We start from the raw sequence: 13,446 nt of genomic DNA on the forward strand, positions 1-13,446 counted from the left end.
GCTTTTAAAGCTACCTCATGAATGTTGTCAGTGCAAACATTTAAATGACAACACAAAGTTTAGGATGACAAGTAGCTCTATGAGCAGGGGGGCCTCTTTCCTTATGAACATGTCTTGAAGTTGAATTGCTACACAGATTCTGTGATCCTGAAAGGATTGCACTAATGAAATATTTATAGGACTTTTACAGAGCTGCCTATTTCATGAAACATATAAAAACATAATATCTTGAAAACTTCTGTGCTTATATAAAATTTTATTGAAGTTGTCCAGTGGATTAAAACATTATTGGAGGATGTCAGGAGAGAAAGGGGCCAACCTACTGTTCACATAAATTTCATATTTTTACTAAATCGGGGTAAAAATATCAAGCTGAAAACCTAGGTTCTGAAGAAAATCAGCTCCACGCAGGAATAGAAGAACAAGGAATGCTAAGATGATGCTTTATGTCACAATCCTGAAATGGCCGAGTCCCTTCTGTCTGATGAATACCAGTGTTGGCAAAGCAGTCAGCTAGCTCTGTTTTTTGTCTTCAGCATATGGCTTCAATTCACCTAGAGAATTTTATTGTCCTTTTAAACCCTTTGTGCTTTAGGAGAGGCTTCAGCAAAAGCAGGAACTAGATTCCTAGGCTACTTCTGTACAAGCAAATTAAACAAATCTGGGATTGTTCCTGAATGTTAGAATGTCTAAACTAGTAAGATGACCAGTAAATTACTAATCTGAAGGTTATCTGGCAAGATTTTGCCTAGCACTTGAGTCTCATCAAGTCTTCCTGGTGGCCTGGGAGTTGGAGTGCTCCAAGGCCTGTTCCCAGGAGGCAGTTTGGATGCAGCTACCTGATTTTGAAATACAGCAGAGATCCTAGTATAGGTGCAGGTTATTTCATGTCATTTGGCTTCAGTGCTCAAAAAGTATCTGTCCAAACTTCATGTACTGGTATTGATAGGGCTTTAAGATGTAGTTCTACAACAGACGATAAGCCACTGCCATGGAAAATGCTTGCTCTTCTCCCCATTTGCCTGCTTGTTCTTGGCCATGTGGTTTCACTATTCATGATAAAAATGGATGTGACATAAAATGAACTCAACAAAAAATTACAATTCAATTTCTATTACATTTCTGAGTTCAAGTGGCTCCTAGGATGACCTGATAATCCAGAGAGGTGGTACATACAAGGATGCATGTGGTATTGTTAGAGAAATACTGTGAGAAAAACCTTGCCAACCTTGCAAGGGTACACACAGTACTGTGTACCTCGAAGCAAGGAAGAGAAAGCAAGAGGAAGGGAGAGGACAAACCAGGATGGGGAAAGGAGCATTAGAGGAGGGAGGTGGTGAGAAGACCTTCCCTTTTGTTGCTCAGAAGCCACTGGATGGACTCAACTGCCTGTACAGTTTTGAAAAATGTGTTTAATGAAATCATGTATTCACACGGACATTTTAATAACAAAGGGTATTGATTTAGCTGTTTTGCTTATTTAGATTTTGGATTTGTTGTGAATGCAGGGATTCGAATAGATTTGCTGCTGCTTTTATTCAGATTTTCATGGAGTGAAGCAGTCATGAAACTTTAACTAGGGTTATGTTATATAGTTCATTTTGTAATGCCGTGTACTAATTCCATGTTTTGATATATATATGATATTCCAGAAAAATTAAGTGACCTTTGGTCTAACTTGGTTCTATGAATCAAAAGTTTCATAAGAGAAAACTGATAATGTCTGACTTTCAAGAAACGGCTTGTAGGATGTGATGGAGCTCCACTAAAGTTAATGGGGCCTCAAGCAGAGAAGAGGGTCTGCCTGACTGGGTCTGCTTGAAGTAACTAAAGTCTTCTAGAAGTACATAGAACTGGGCTAAAGGAACATGAGCAAAAGCAATAAACTAATAGGAAATTGCATACATACCCGTTAGAAGAAAAAAAAAATCATAATGATAGAATGAAGGTTCAGTAAGGAGTAGCTTGTGGCCTGCACTTTTAACACTGTTGGTAAGCCTAATTTCCTGTATGTAGATGAAGCAGGATGCATGGGAGTCAGCATATTGTGAGTTTGTCATTCCCAGACTCAAAACCATGAAGAATCACCTAAGAATCTGGGCTTGTATATAGGGTATCTGTGGAAATTGCACAGACCTCAGTGAGAATTTTGCCTGGCATGTGTCAAACAAATTTGGTATAAAGTTTGTTTTCCCTGTGACGTGAGTTCAGCATTCCACTGCATGTTCGGAAGGAAATCATCAAGTTAGAATTCAAAGAATACTTTTTCTACATTCTAAAGTATAGTTTGTAAATATATAATCTTAAAGAAGTGTTCTTATTTTTTGTAACTGAAAATGCTCATTTTCTCTGTGTATGGTTGTATATATTATTTACTATGGGATCTTTCAAGTTGGAATTTCATGTTGTGTTAGTACAGGAAAACTGTTCCTACTCATTGTGGATCGCATTCAACAGTACCTGTAAGAGTAAGTTTGAGGAATATTTTTTCCGTGAATGAAATACACCATATTCCACACGAAGGCAAGCATGCTAGCATGTTTTCACGCAGCCTGTAATGTTTTCTACGTGAATCTGTGTGGGCACTGTTGAYCCACCTCTGGAAAGTCCTGTATGTGCAACTTTTGTTTTTGTTATGTAGCAGTAAAGCCTAGAACCCCTTGCTATGCTGTGAAAATGCGTATTTTTTTCTGGAGTTGTGCATATGAACTCTTTGGATGAGGAGTACCCCATTAGTGGTTTTCTTTAATAGCTTCATGTACAAATATGCATTGATTTATGCAAGGGTCCAATAAACCAGGAACAAACCCAGCATCAAAAACCAGACTATGGGTGTCCTGAATGACTTACTATAGTGCTGCATCAGAGCTCACTATCCAGAAAAAAGTAAACAGAAATCATTTTTGAAGTGACAGGCCAGAGTAAAATTGTCTAACACACTTCATTTTACTGATGCATCACATGGAGGTCCAGAAGCCACATTAGAGCACTGTAATCCTTCATCAGAGTGTTTGTTTGGTTGCCTAACATCTGTGGATTGTTAAGATAAGTTATTACACAGACCTGCTTTAGTTTAGATTAGTTTGGACCACATCCCAGTATATTCAATCAGGATATAATTCCCGCATGCTGCTAGATTGCTTGCTCCACATACTTCTCTAAAAATGTTTTTCAATATACAGTTTTATTACTGAAATGGTTATGTCATCTCAAGTTTTGGGGTGTTTTTTCCTCTTAAAGAAAGGCTTTTATCATTTTTCCTTTTGGACTGAATGTAGCTCAAGGCAAACATAGCATTTATTAAGTCCTGAAGAGAATCCTAAACAGGGATGGTAGCGTAGCTTCAATGTGAGTATAATGCAGTTTTCCTACATGTGTATTCTGTGGTGACTGGTATGTATTTTGTGTCCAAACGGTAGTGTTTAAAGACAGCTGTGGAAAAATATTTTTGTATTTCCATGTCTAGTATTTCTTCTTTTTGTATTCTGTATTTATCTGTGTCTATTTGTACATTATCTATTCATATTTGTTTGAATTTCGTAATCTTTTCCACAAAAAGTAATTATAGTAACAAAGGTGATTGTTCAAATTAGTTTTTTTATGTTTATTATATACTTTATACTTTGTATATACTTTAAATGATCAAATACATTAAATAATTSTGAATAAAATCTATCACCATCTTTACTAATTGAAATGTGCATGCATACATGTATTTCCATTTTACTGTTGTATTCATTCCTTCCTTTAAACAAACTCCAGTTCATGTAATTTTTAATAAAACTTGTTTTTAACATTTCTGTAAGCAAGTAAAGTATAGGCAATGGCATATTTTTGTTTAATGGCTTTGGTTTATAGCGTTGAGATAGATTTTATATACAAACATATGTTCATGCATGCATGCACTGTCTAATGAGCTAAGAATTGTGCTAGCGTTTTCAAGATATTTTTTAAGGATTTTTTTTCTTCCTTTTAGTCTTCTTGTTATTTGAAATACATATAATAATAAGACCAGATAGACTAAAAATTGATTTGATTTTTATATATATAAAATAATAATAATATTCTGTTTGACTGATAGACTGAATCTCTGTTTTGAGATATAAATTAGACGGAAGAAATACGATATTTTAGAATTAAGGGATTTTTTCAAAAGGACTATCATTCTTTTTTGAAGAAGTTGCTGTTCMTATTATCCTATTGAGGCTTATCTGTCTATTTTTAATGTAAGACATGTTTGTGCCACTGCTGGAATAATTGTAGTTTTTGATTAGATTTTTTTGTGAATGAATTAAAGCATTTTAGTTGCTATTTTGTTATCTTATATAGAAAGAATATAACAGTCTTATTGTGATAAAGGCACAATTCAGATACAGRAAGAAGAGAGTTTGATATTTTCACGGTGTGATATGGTCAGACTGCAGAAATGGTACTGGAAGTTCTTAGGTATTCTTCAGAACTAAACAGCTGGTCTATTCTAGGGCATCTTAAATAAATCTGAATTATGCTGAATATGCAAAATGCCTGCACATTTTCATGTTACCTTCTAGGGCATGCATTCCTCCCTTCCAGAGAATTAGAGAGCTCCCTAAGAGAGCCTTGTTCAGTTGCAGTTTCTTTCCTGTAGTGATTTTTTCAGTTCCTTATCATTGTAAGTGTTGTATCATTTTACCAGTGTTGTATCATTCTTTTGTTTAACTAGAGATAATAACTTAAACATATTTTTCATTCCGACATTTGTCATCCTACTGATCTACTTACTTCAGAATTTTACCTGTTCTTTTACTCCTATCCACCTTAAGCTCATAGATTCTCTTTTTTTATTTTCAGTTAACTTTCTGCCTTTTTTCTTCATATCTCTTCACATCTCTGGCATTTTTATTTTCTTCAGGTATTTTGTCCTTTTTTCTTCTGTCTCAGAAATTTCTTTTGTCTTCACCTCAATTTTTTAACATTCATACACTTTAGTTTGCTGATTAACCTCTTACTTTTTCTCTTGTTACTTGCTCCTGTACATAAGACTGTCTTGTATTGTAGATAGACTTAAAATGTAGAGTCTGGCTTTATTGTGCCTGTTGCTGTTTAGCAGTGTATCTGGAATTAAGAAAAGGATCCTAAGAAGCACCCTTTATGTGCACGGCTTGATTGTGATTGCCAAGGACACATGGTTATTTACTTATTTATTTATTATCTGTAACTATAAACAAGAGAGATGGTATATGATCATTGTCTAGTAGTACAAAATACAGTGCTTTTATATTCTATTCATTGCTACATTTAGTTCTGTATTAGTAGATTTCTTTAGGTCTTACATCTCTGGTAAGTAGTTATGGATGTAGCTAAAAATACACACAGTAAATGATGAATTTATCTGAAGGATAATTTCGTATGCTTTATGTTATATRAGAATGCTTAACTAAAGAGAAATACTGTATCGATCATCTGTAGCTGGGGAGTGATTTGAGGTTGGGAGTTGGTTGCCCAGAGGTCTGCCACACTAGAGTCCCATCGCAGTTTGGTAGGCCTGTCCCACCAGTGACTCACACCAAAGAAAACAAAACAAGACCCCAGCTACCCAAACACCAGCAGCAAATGTTGGCTATTGTCACTGTTTACTCGGCAGACAGCTGGGGGTAGGGTGCGGGGATGCTACAGGTAGGGTTGATGCATATTGACAGCACGTTTTGGAGAAGCTCGCATAGCATGTGCCTGTAGGATGCTTGGCTCTCACCAGTGCAGTTAGCACTTCCAGCAGCATGTTCTGAGCACTGTCATGAGCACAAACTTCACCAGTGCAGAGGAAAAGAGATCCTATCTGGTCTGTGGTAGAATAAGCATGTGTTTTAGAGTCTGAGGGACAGCTGCACTGACTCTTCTTATCTTCAACTAGGTTATGTGGGTATGCAATTTATGTCGAAAGCAACAAGAAATCCTAACAAAATCTGGAGCATGGTTTTTTGGAAGTGGACCACAGCCATCACCCAGCCAGGACGGAGCACTGAGTGATACTGCAACTGGAGGAGGTTCTGAYGCACCTAGAGAAAAGAAAGCAAGACTTCAAGAACGATCAAGATCACAGACTCCCTTAAGTACAGCAACTGCCTCATCACAGGAGATCTCTTCTTCCAGTGTGCAGTCTGATAGGAGGAAAGGAGCAGAAGTATCACTACCAGCTATGGGCCTGGACCAAAAGCAAGCTTCATCAAGGTCTAGAAGTGAACCCCCAAGAGAGAGGTAATACTTTCTGTCTTGACAGAGCCAAGGAATTACAAGTTTTAGATCATTAATATTACATAGGGCTTTCAGCTGTGCCATGGTACTTAGAACCATGTAAGAACCTGACCAGGAATTGATAAGTGTTCACTAGGAAATACATTGTCTGAAGCATATATTTCTTTCTGTGTAACAGAAATTGAAAAAAGAGAAATAGCTGTATTCTAAGGGTATTTCCATATACTTCAATGCATTTTCATAGAATCATAGAATCAGTAAGATTGGAAGGGACCTCTGGAGATCGTCTAGTCCAACCTTCCTACTCAACAGGGTCACCTAGAGCATGGTAGACAGGGTTGCACCCAGGCGGGCCTTGAAGATCTCCAGAGAAGGAGACTCTACAACCTCTCTGGGCAACCTGTGCCAGGGCTCCGTCACTCTCACAGGGAAGAAATTYCCCCTCACATTCAGGCAGAACTTCCTGTGGTTCAGTTTCAATTTTGGCCTATACTTTCAATGCAGAATTATAGGTTACTTTTTAATAAAACTTTAAATGTAGCAGGTGTTTTTAAATTATTGAACAAAAAGCATACATTTAACTTAATGAAATAATGTACTAAATTAAAAAAAAAATCTGTGGAGTTCTGTGAGATGTTCCTACATTTGCTACCTCATCTATTGCTTATCAATGGTTATATTATTATTAAGCAAAGTAGTATATTAAAACTCAAAGAATGAATAAATGCCTGAGCTGTATTCACTGAAATGAACTGGATGAAGAAGAACAAGTCAGCAGAGGATAATGTGATGAATCAGCGCTGTTCTTTTGGCTGCTGACTGGCAGATGACAGAGCAATCTAAAGGAGGAATCTCAGGCAACAAAATTGAATCTGCCGTAGAAGATTCTCCCTTGATCACAATAACTGATGATTTTTTTCATATCTATCAAAGCTGAAATTAGATGAGTGTTGTCTAGTAACTTGCTGTGTGGATGAGGTCCGTCTTGGTTTAACAGGAACAAAACTCAGGTTTGTGTTATGTAAATGTATGACATAAACCAACAAACAATGTCCTTCCTGATTCTGTTGACATTTGTCCTCAACACTAGGAAGACCCTCAAATCTGTCATCACCAGCTGAATGAGACTTTCAGGGCACSAAAATTCTTTCAATTCTGCTTTACTGTTCAAAATTTAGGTGGTTATATTAATTATACAATAGCAATGTTTTCTATTTGTTACTGAGGCTTTCAAATGAAGTCCAAAGGTTCTGAATGGAGAACATCTATGGTAAGCTCAGATCCTATGTATTGCAAATAACTCAGGAGGAAAAGRGGATAGAGGAAAAGAAGATAGATGTCTTAAGTGGATCATGCCCACCTTTGCCTGTCTATTAGGATGYGTATGTGAAAAAGGTATATGTAATCTGAATATGTAACAGCTAAGGTAGGAAAGATTCTGTGACACGATACAAGGTACTGGTGCAGTTTCATCTAAAATAAATATATTAATAAATAAGTATAGCTGTGTTCAGTCTTCTTCAAAACAGATGGTTTCGAATGTGAACTGGTATACAAAAGGACCATTGGGAAGATTAGAGGGAAAAAAAACAGTTCTCCAACGAGATTTTATGATTGTTTGGCTTGCTTACTCTTCCAAAGCAGAAGATGAATGATGAGAGATCATGATTTTCAAGCAGCTTCATTATTCATTATTTTGTACTTTGGTTGTATAGAGAAATGAATTATGTTTTTCATCCTCTTCCATTACCAGAGAAAGGAATGGTATTAATTTAGCTCAAAGAGTCAGTTTGGCTTCTTTATATGCTTACGAAATGGGTACTTCTTTTCAGGGTTTTAATAAGATGAATGAAACTAGATCAAACATTATTGCCTCTGAATATATTCTATCTTTTGCATTTTTTGATATCCATGGTGATTCTATTTGTAATGTCAATGTGAGAGATATTCCATCTGGTGATATTTTTAGTGTTAGGATGCTTGAAATGAATTGTGTATATGAGGTTAGACCTAAGTCCAGTGTCTCCAGACTGCTGCCAGAAAAATGGAATAAACATACTCCAGCATTCTGTCATACGGCTGCAGTTATTAGAAAGATGCATTTGATTCTTTGGCCATTTGCATGGATAAAAATTTTTTGTCTGCATTTGTAGTTGTTAATATTATTTGTGATTTTATTATTTGGCCTTTCTATAATTTAGGTTTTTATGGAGTTCACTCTATAATTGGAAATAGCTATACTATTGAAAAGATTAGTATATTCAGTTCATGTTAATAGATCCAGTACCTTTCTGTATGTTTTGCCATAGCTTTTCCCTGTTTTATAATCTAATTACCACAGCAGCTTACACAAGTATCTTTATTTTGCATTAAATTCCTCAAATTATTGTACTCCTTTTCATGGTAGGAAGAAGACGTTATTGGTTTCAGATCAGAATGGCAAAGTTTTAAAGAGTGAGCGTAAGCGTGTGCCAAAATCCTCACTTCAAAAAGAGGGACCAGCTGATGACAGGGAACGTAAAGAAAGACACGAAAGTAGAAGACTGGAGAAAGGGAAGTCACAAGAGTTGCCTGAAAAGCTTGAGGAAGGCGAAGTGCCTGATGATGAAAAACAAAGGAAGGAAGATGAATATCATACTCGATACAGGAGTGACCCCAATCTGGCAAGATATCCTGTAAAACCACATCCTGAGGAACAGCAGATGCGCATGCATGCTAAAGTTTCTAAAGCACGGCACGAAAGAAGACACAGTGACGTGGCTTTGCCACATACAGAAATGGAGGAAGCGGAGGTCCCTGAGAATAAATTAGGAAAACGCTCACAATTACAGGGAACTCAGGACAGAAAATCTCTTGTGGAAACTCAGAGGTCATACTCTATAGACAGAACAGGTGATGTAAGAATTTCTGTTTCTAAACAATTAACTAATCATAGTCCACCAACTCCCAGGCATAGTCCAGTTCCTATAGAACACGTAGAATACAAGAACCACGATTCCTTTAAAAAACAGAGTCGCCTTGATCCTAGCTCTGCTATTCTCATGCGAAAAGCAAAGCGGGAGAAAATGGAGACCATGCTAAGGAATGATTCCCTTAGTTCTGACCAGTCGGAATCGGTGCGGCCATCCCCTCCAAAGCCTCATAGAGCAAAAAGAGGCGGAAAGAAAAGGCAGATGTCAGTTAGTAGCTCAGAGGAAGAAGGGGCATCAACACCAGAATATACTAGCTGTGAAGATGTGGAGATAGAAAGTGAAAGTGTCAGTGAAAAAGGTAAGGACCTTTATGTATATTATGCACATGGCCATGGTTTGGGAAAAAATTTTCATCTGTATTTTCTCTTTTGCCTCTTTTTTGATTGTACACCATTGTTTTTCCCCTTATTTTTTTAATTGAGAAGTGACTTATAGCTGTTTACATTTCATTTGCAATGTTTCATTTTGCATTCTTAAATGAGATGGTTATAGATAGCATTAGCTGATGAGTTTCATTTTCATTCTCTTCCCTCTTTCACCTGCGACTGATAGAGTTTAAGGGTTCTAGTTTATTCCCTTGATAACATCTGTTCTGCTTTGGTCATAGCTTCATTCTTCTATCTGTATGCAGAATATTTTCTGTGAATAAATTAAAGTTGAAAATGAGTTCTAAAATAATCTGAGAACACCATTTTAAAGCATAAACTTACTGCCACCCCAGTCTTAAAGTATGCAATATTTTATTACTTTGAATAAAATATCAAAGATCTGGCAAAGTTCATCATCGAYAATGATTGTGAATGTGGGGGAGAATGTTATATAGGAGAGAAATGAGAACTGGGCAACCTGTCACCTGTGTGAATTTACTCCCGAGCTAACAAATACTTTGGCATTCCATTATTTCAGTTTATCTTCGTCTACTCATGGTAACACTCAGCAGTAAAGACTAAGTATAGCACACTCTATGCTTTTAAGAAAGCTTGTCTTCTTTCTTGTTCAAGAAATTAGTCAAACTCATTAATAGTAAACAGATATAATGGGCATAATCAGAAAATACTGTGATGGAGTGCTAAATGTATCATAACAGTAACTTGTCTTTAAATATCATTGCAGTGTGCTGAATGCTTTTTGTGTCTTTGGAAGGAGCTTTTTGCTCTTTAGTTTAATTATTTATGCTTATAACTTGAAAGTTTTCTTCAGCTTTTCACAGTCAAAATGTCAATAGGTGATCTGTATTTTATTCCTGGTAGTGATATGTCTTTGATTCAGATATGCTATTCTGTCTGTCTGTCTTTGCCTGATGTTCTGGTCTCCTGTTTCTCCTAAACTTTCACATAGGCTTATAAAAAGAAACATTTAATCCCAGTCCCATCTGGTTGCACAGTTTCTGTCTGACTTTGAATAGSTGCCTGTGTAACTTTAAAAGTACAAACATTTCCAAAGTTCAAAATATAGAAACTTGCTTTTCTGCTCATTTTTGAGGAGAGATGACAGCCATACCCCTGCAATCTTGTTCCCTAGTCCACCTAAACATAAAAAAAGCCTTTTCTACTGTGATGGTGGTCAAACACTGGAACAGTTTGCCGAGAGAAGTTGTGGAGTCTCCATCCTTGGAGACACTCAAAACCTGAATGGAAAAGACCCTGAGCAACCTGCTGTAGTTGACCATGCTCTGACCAGCAGGTTGGACAAGGGATCTTCATCAGTCTCTTCCAACCTCAGTGATTCTATCATTCTAAAAGAATGCATCTTTCCCCTTACTTTGTGGCAATGTTTTATGCTGAGATTGAGATTTCAGTAAATTTYCCTTACTTTCCTCTGCTGGTATTCGTGGTCTTTAACACAGCATTTACTTTCCATCCGTGTTATTTGCTTTCATCTATGTGCATCRGTTTAAAAGGCTGCTTATTATAGCGTATTTCCCATATTCAGTGAGGGGTATTATTGTAAACTGGARATTCATTTATGTGAAAATAAAGTGCAGGCTAAAAATGATAGATGCTGATATACTGATACCAATATGTTGATATAGTAGTGTTATTGGCACAGATGAGTCTGTTCTGCAATGGTGCTTTCTAAATAAAATCTTTCAGGAGTTGCTTTTAGACTTGCAACTTAGATCTCTTTGTTTTTGACTGATTTCTTGTTGCATTTCTTAAAGTATTAAAAGTTGGACTTTTTACACTCAGTTGCAAATCCATAASTTAGATACATACTACGAATATCCTGATAACACCTTCCATCATGAAAGTGTTTAAAAGAGGTGGGATGAATTACTTTATTCACTGGTACAGAGGAAGCCTATTTCAGAAGCTTAAATTAACTTCTAGATGCCTAGATCATGCTGTTTCACCTCTAACAGCTGCTAGAGAATRGCACAGGTCTCCTACGTATCCTCTGTCATATCTGCCAGCCCTGCACAGATGTTACCGCTACGTTTTGGTGGCCCAGATGAAGAGTACCTTTGTGTGAGAAGTTCAGCTGTGACACAGGCTCCACTGACTGTATCAACAAGATCTCCCCTGATCGTAGTGGGAGAGTGCATACCTAGTGTAGCCGTAAATGCTTCCATGAAAGGACTTTAAAAAGTCTCTGTGTCTTGAATCGCATCCGAGTTTGACTTGGTTGCCTTAATAAAGGCATTTGAATATTGTCATGTGAAGTTCCTTAGAAAATCCTGCCTGCTGCTCCAAAAGGCATGGCTAAATCCTGTGCCATTTCTTCTAGTTCTCTGCAGCTACCTTTGAGAATCTCAAATGACACTAGATACATACGTTACAGATAGCCGAATCAAGCCCTTGTTGTTTACATCTGAGGTAGATATTTAGGCCTCCCCTGTAGACRATGGAGACCTAGGTCTGTATCATATGGGGCTATACGCTACCCTACGGTATTTGAATAAACCTTGCAAATAGGAGTTGGTCACTACCAACTCAATAAGTGGTTAACATTGTTACTGCCTTCCTTGCTACCTTATCTCTACTTGTCAGGAATATAAGACAGTGTTTTTAATCAGATATTTTTTATGTACACACACCTGTGTGTGTTTCTGTGTGTGTGTGTGTGTGTGTGTGTGTGTGTGTGTAAGCTTGTGGGTATGCAATAATTAATTCCAGAAGTATATTTACTCATTTAATAGCTATGAGATGTGGCTGTGTTTATTTTTTTTGTTTTGTTTTTTTTGTTTTTTGTTTTTCCTTTTTGCTTTGTCTTGGTCAGATTGTTACAGTCTTTGCTGTGGAAGAAAGAAGTGGAAGGTCTTTGAAGCTGGGGTTACAGTACAGAAAAAAGAACTAGACAATGTGAATACAAATGAAGAAGCAGAAGAAACATATTTTGGTATTAGAGAATCTAGTTATTTTCTTAACTAGAGCAGCAGGAAACAAAAAGATGAATCTGCTCTATTTTTATAAGAATAGATGGAAAGGCAGGAATTTTCATTACCTAAGAAAAACTTTCCTTAAAATAAAAAATATCAGAGAAAAGGCTATGATATTAAAAAAAATTAAAAAATCTCTTGTATAATTGAGATCATAATCCTATTCTTTGCAACTAAAAAGTATCATTACAAGCAGAATTTCACTCGTCATTACTTTAGTGCTTTGCATATGCGATACCGCATAGGTCCTTAGTTGAAGAGCTTTGCTTTATAAGCCCAGGAGGGTCTGGAATCCATCTACTCTCCATCCACTCTSTTATCTAAATAATGCTCAGTCAGAAATCTGGTGCCAAAGTAATGTAAATGGAGCTAGAAAAATAGAATTATTGCAAGTAAAATTTTTAACTTGAACAGCCTTGCCAATAAAACCCAAGAACTCAAAATACATGTTTGTTACTCAAAGGCTGATTGTTTCATATTGGCATTTACTAAATGCGTGCATAAATTTTAATTGTAATAGCCTTTCATACTAGCTTCTATTCTATATGAATATATATAAGCAGCTAAAATAGAATTACTATACAGAAAACAATTTACATAGGTGTTAAAAAGAAAATGAGACTCCATGGGAATATAAGGTGAAGCTAGAGTGTGTAAAACTGTATTGAAAATCCATAGCCAAAAATTATATATAAAGTAAATACGTATGTTTTTGCATCATAGTACATATGTGGTTGCCCACCTTTATTTCCAATTCTAAATCAATAAGAAAACCTTACAAATTGCTGCATGTTTAAATTACGAAGCTTGAAAATAAGTGAGCAGGTTCACCTGCAGTCAGTGAAGATAGGGAGGCACCTTCAG

At 36.5% G+C, this 13,446-nt stretch overlaps 1 protein-coding gene across 1 annotated transcript in view; it reads left to right on the top strand.

Moving 5' to 3' along the window:
* RIMS1 (regulating synaptic membrane exocytosis 1) overlaps window positions 1–13,446 on the top strand; it is a 347,536-nt gene that overhangs the window by 150,380 nt on the left and 183,710 nt on the right. Inside the window, exons 3-4 of the mRNA XM_085316042.1 lie at window positions 5,891–6,234; window positions 8,639–9,501. Of these exons, the coding sequence (XP_085172168.1) occupies window positions 5,891–6,234; window positions 8,639–9,501 (1,207 nt within the window). The remainder of the gene's footprint in view (window positions 1–5,890; window positions 6,235–8,638; window positions 9,502–13,446) is intronic.

The sequence above is a fragment of the Rhea americana genome, unplaced genomic scaffold (assembly GCF_003343005.1).
Source record: "Rhea americana isolate MKP2758 unplaced genomic scaffold, rheAme1 scaffold_45, whole genome shotgun sequence".
In the NCBI taxonomy this organism is placed as follows: domain Eukaryota; kingdom Metazoa; phylum Chordata; class Aves; order Rheiformes; family Rheidae; genus Rhea; species Rhea americana.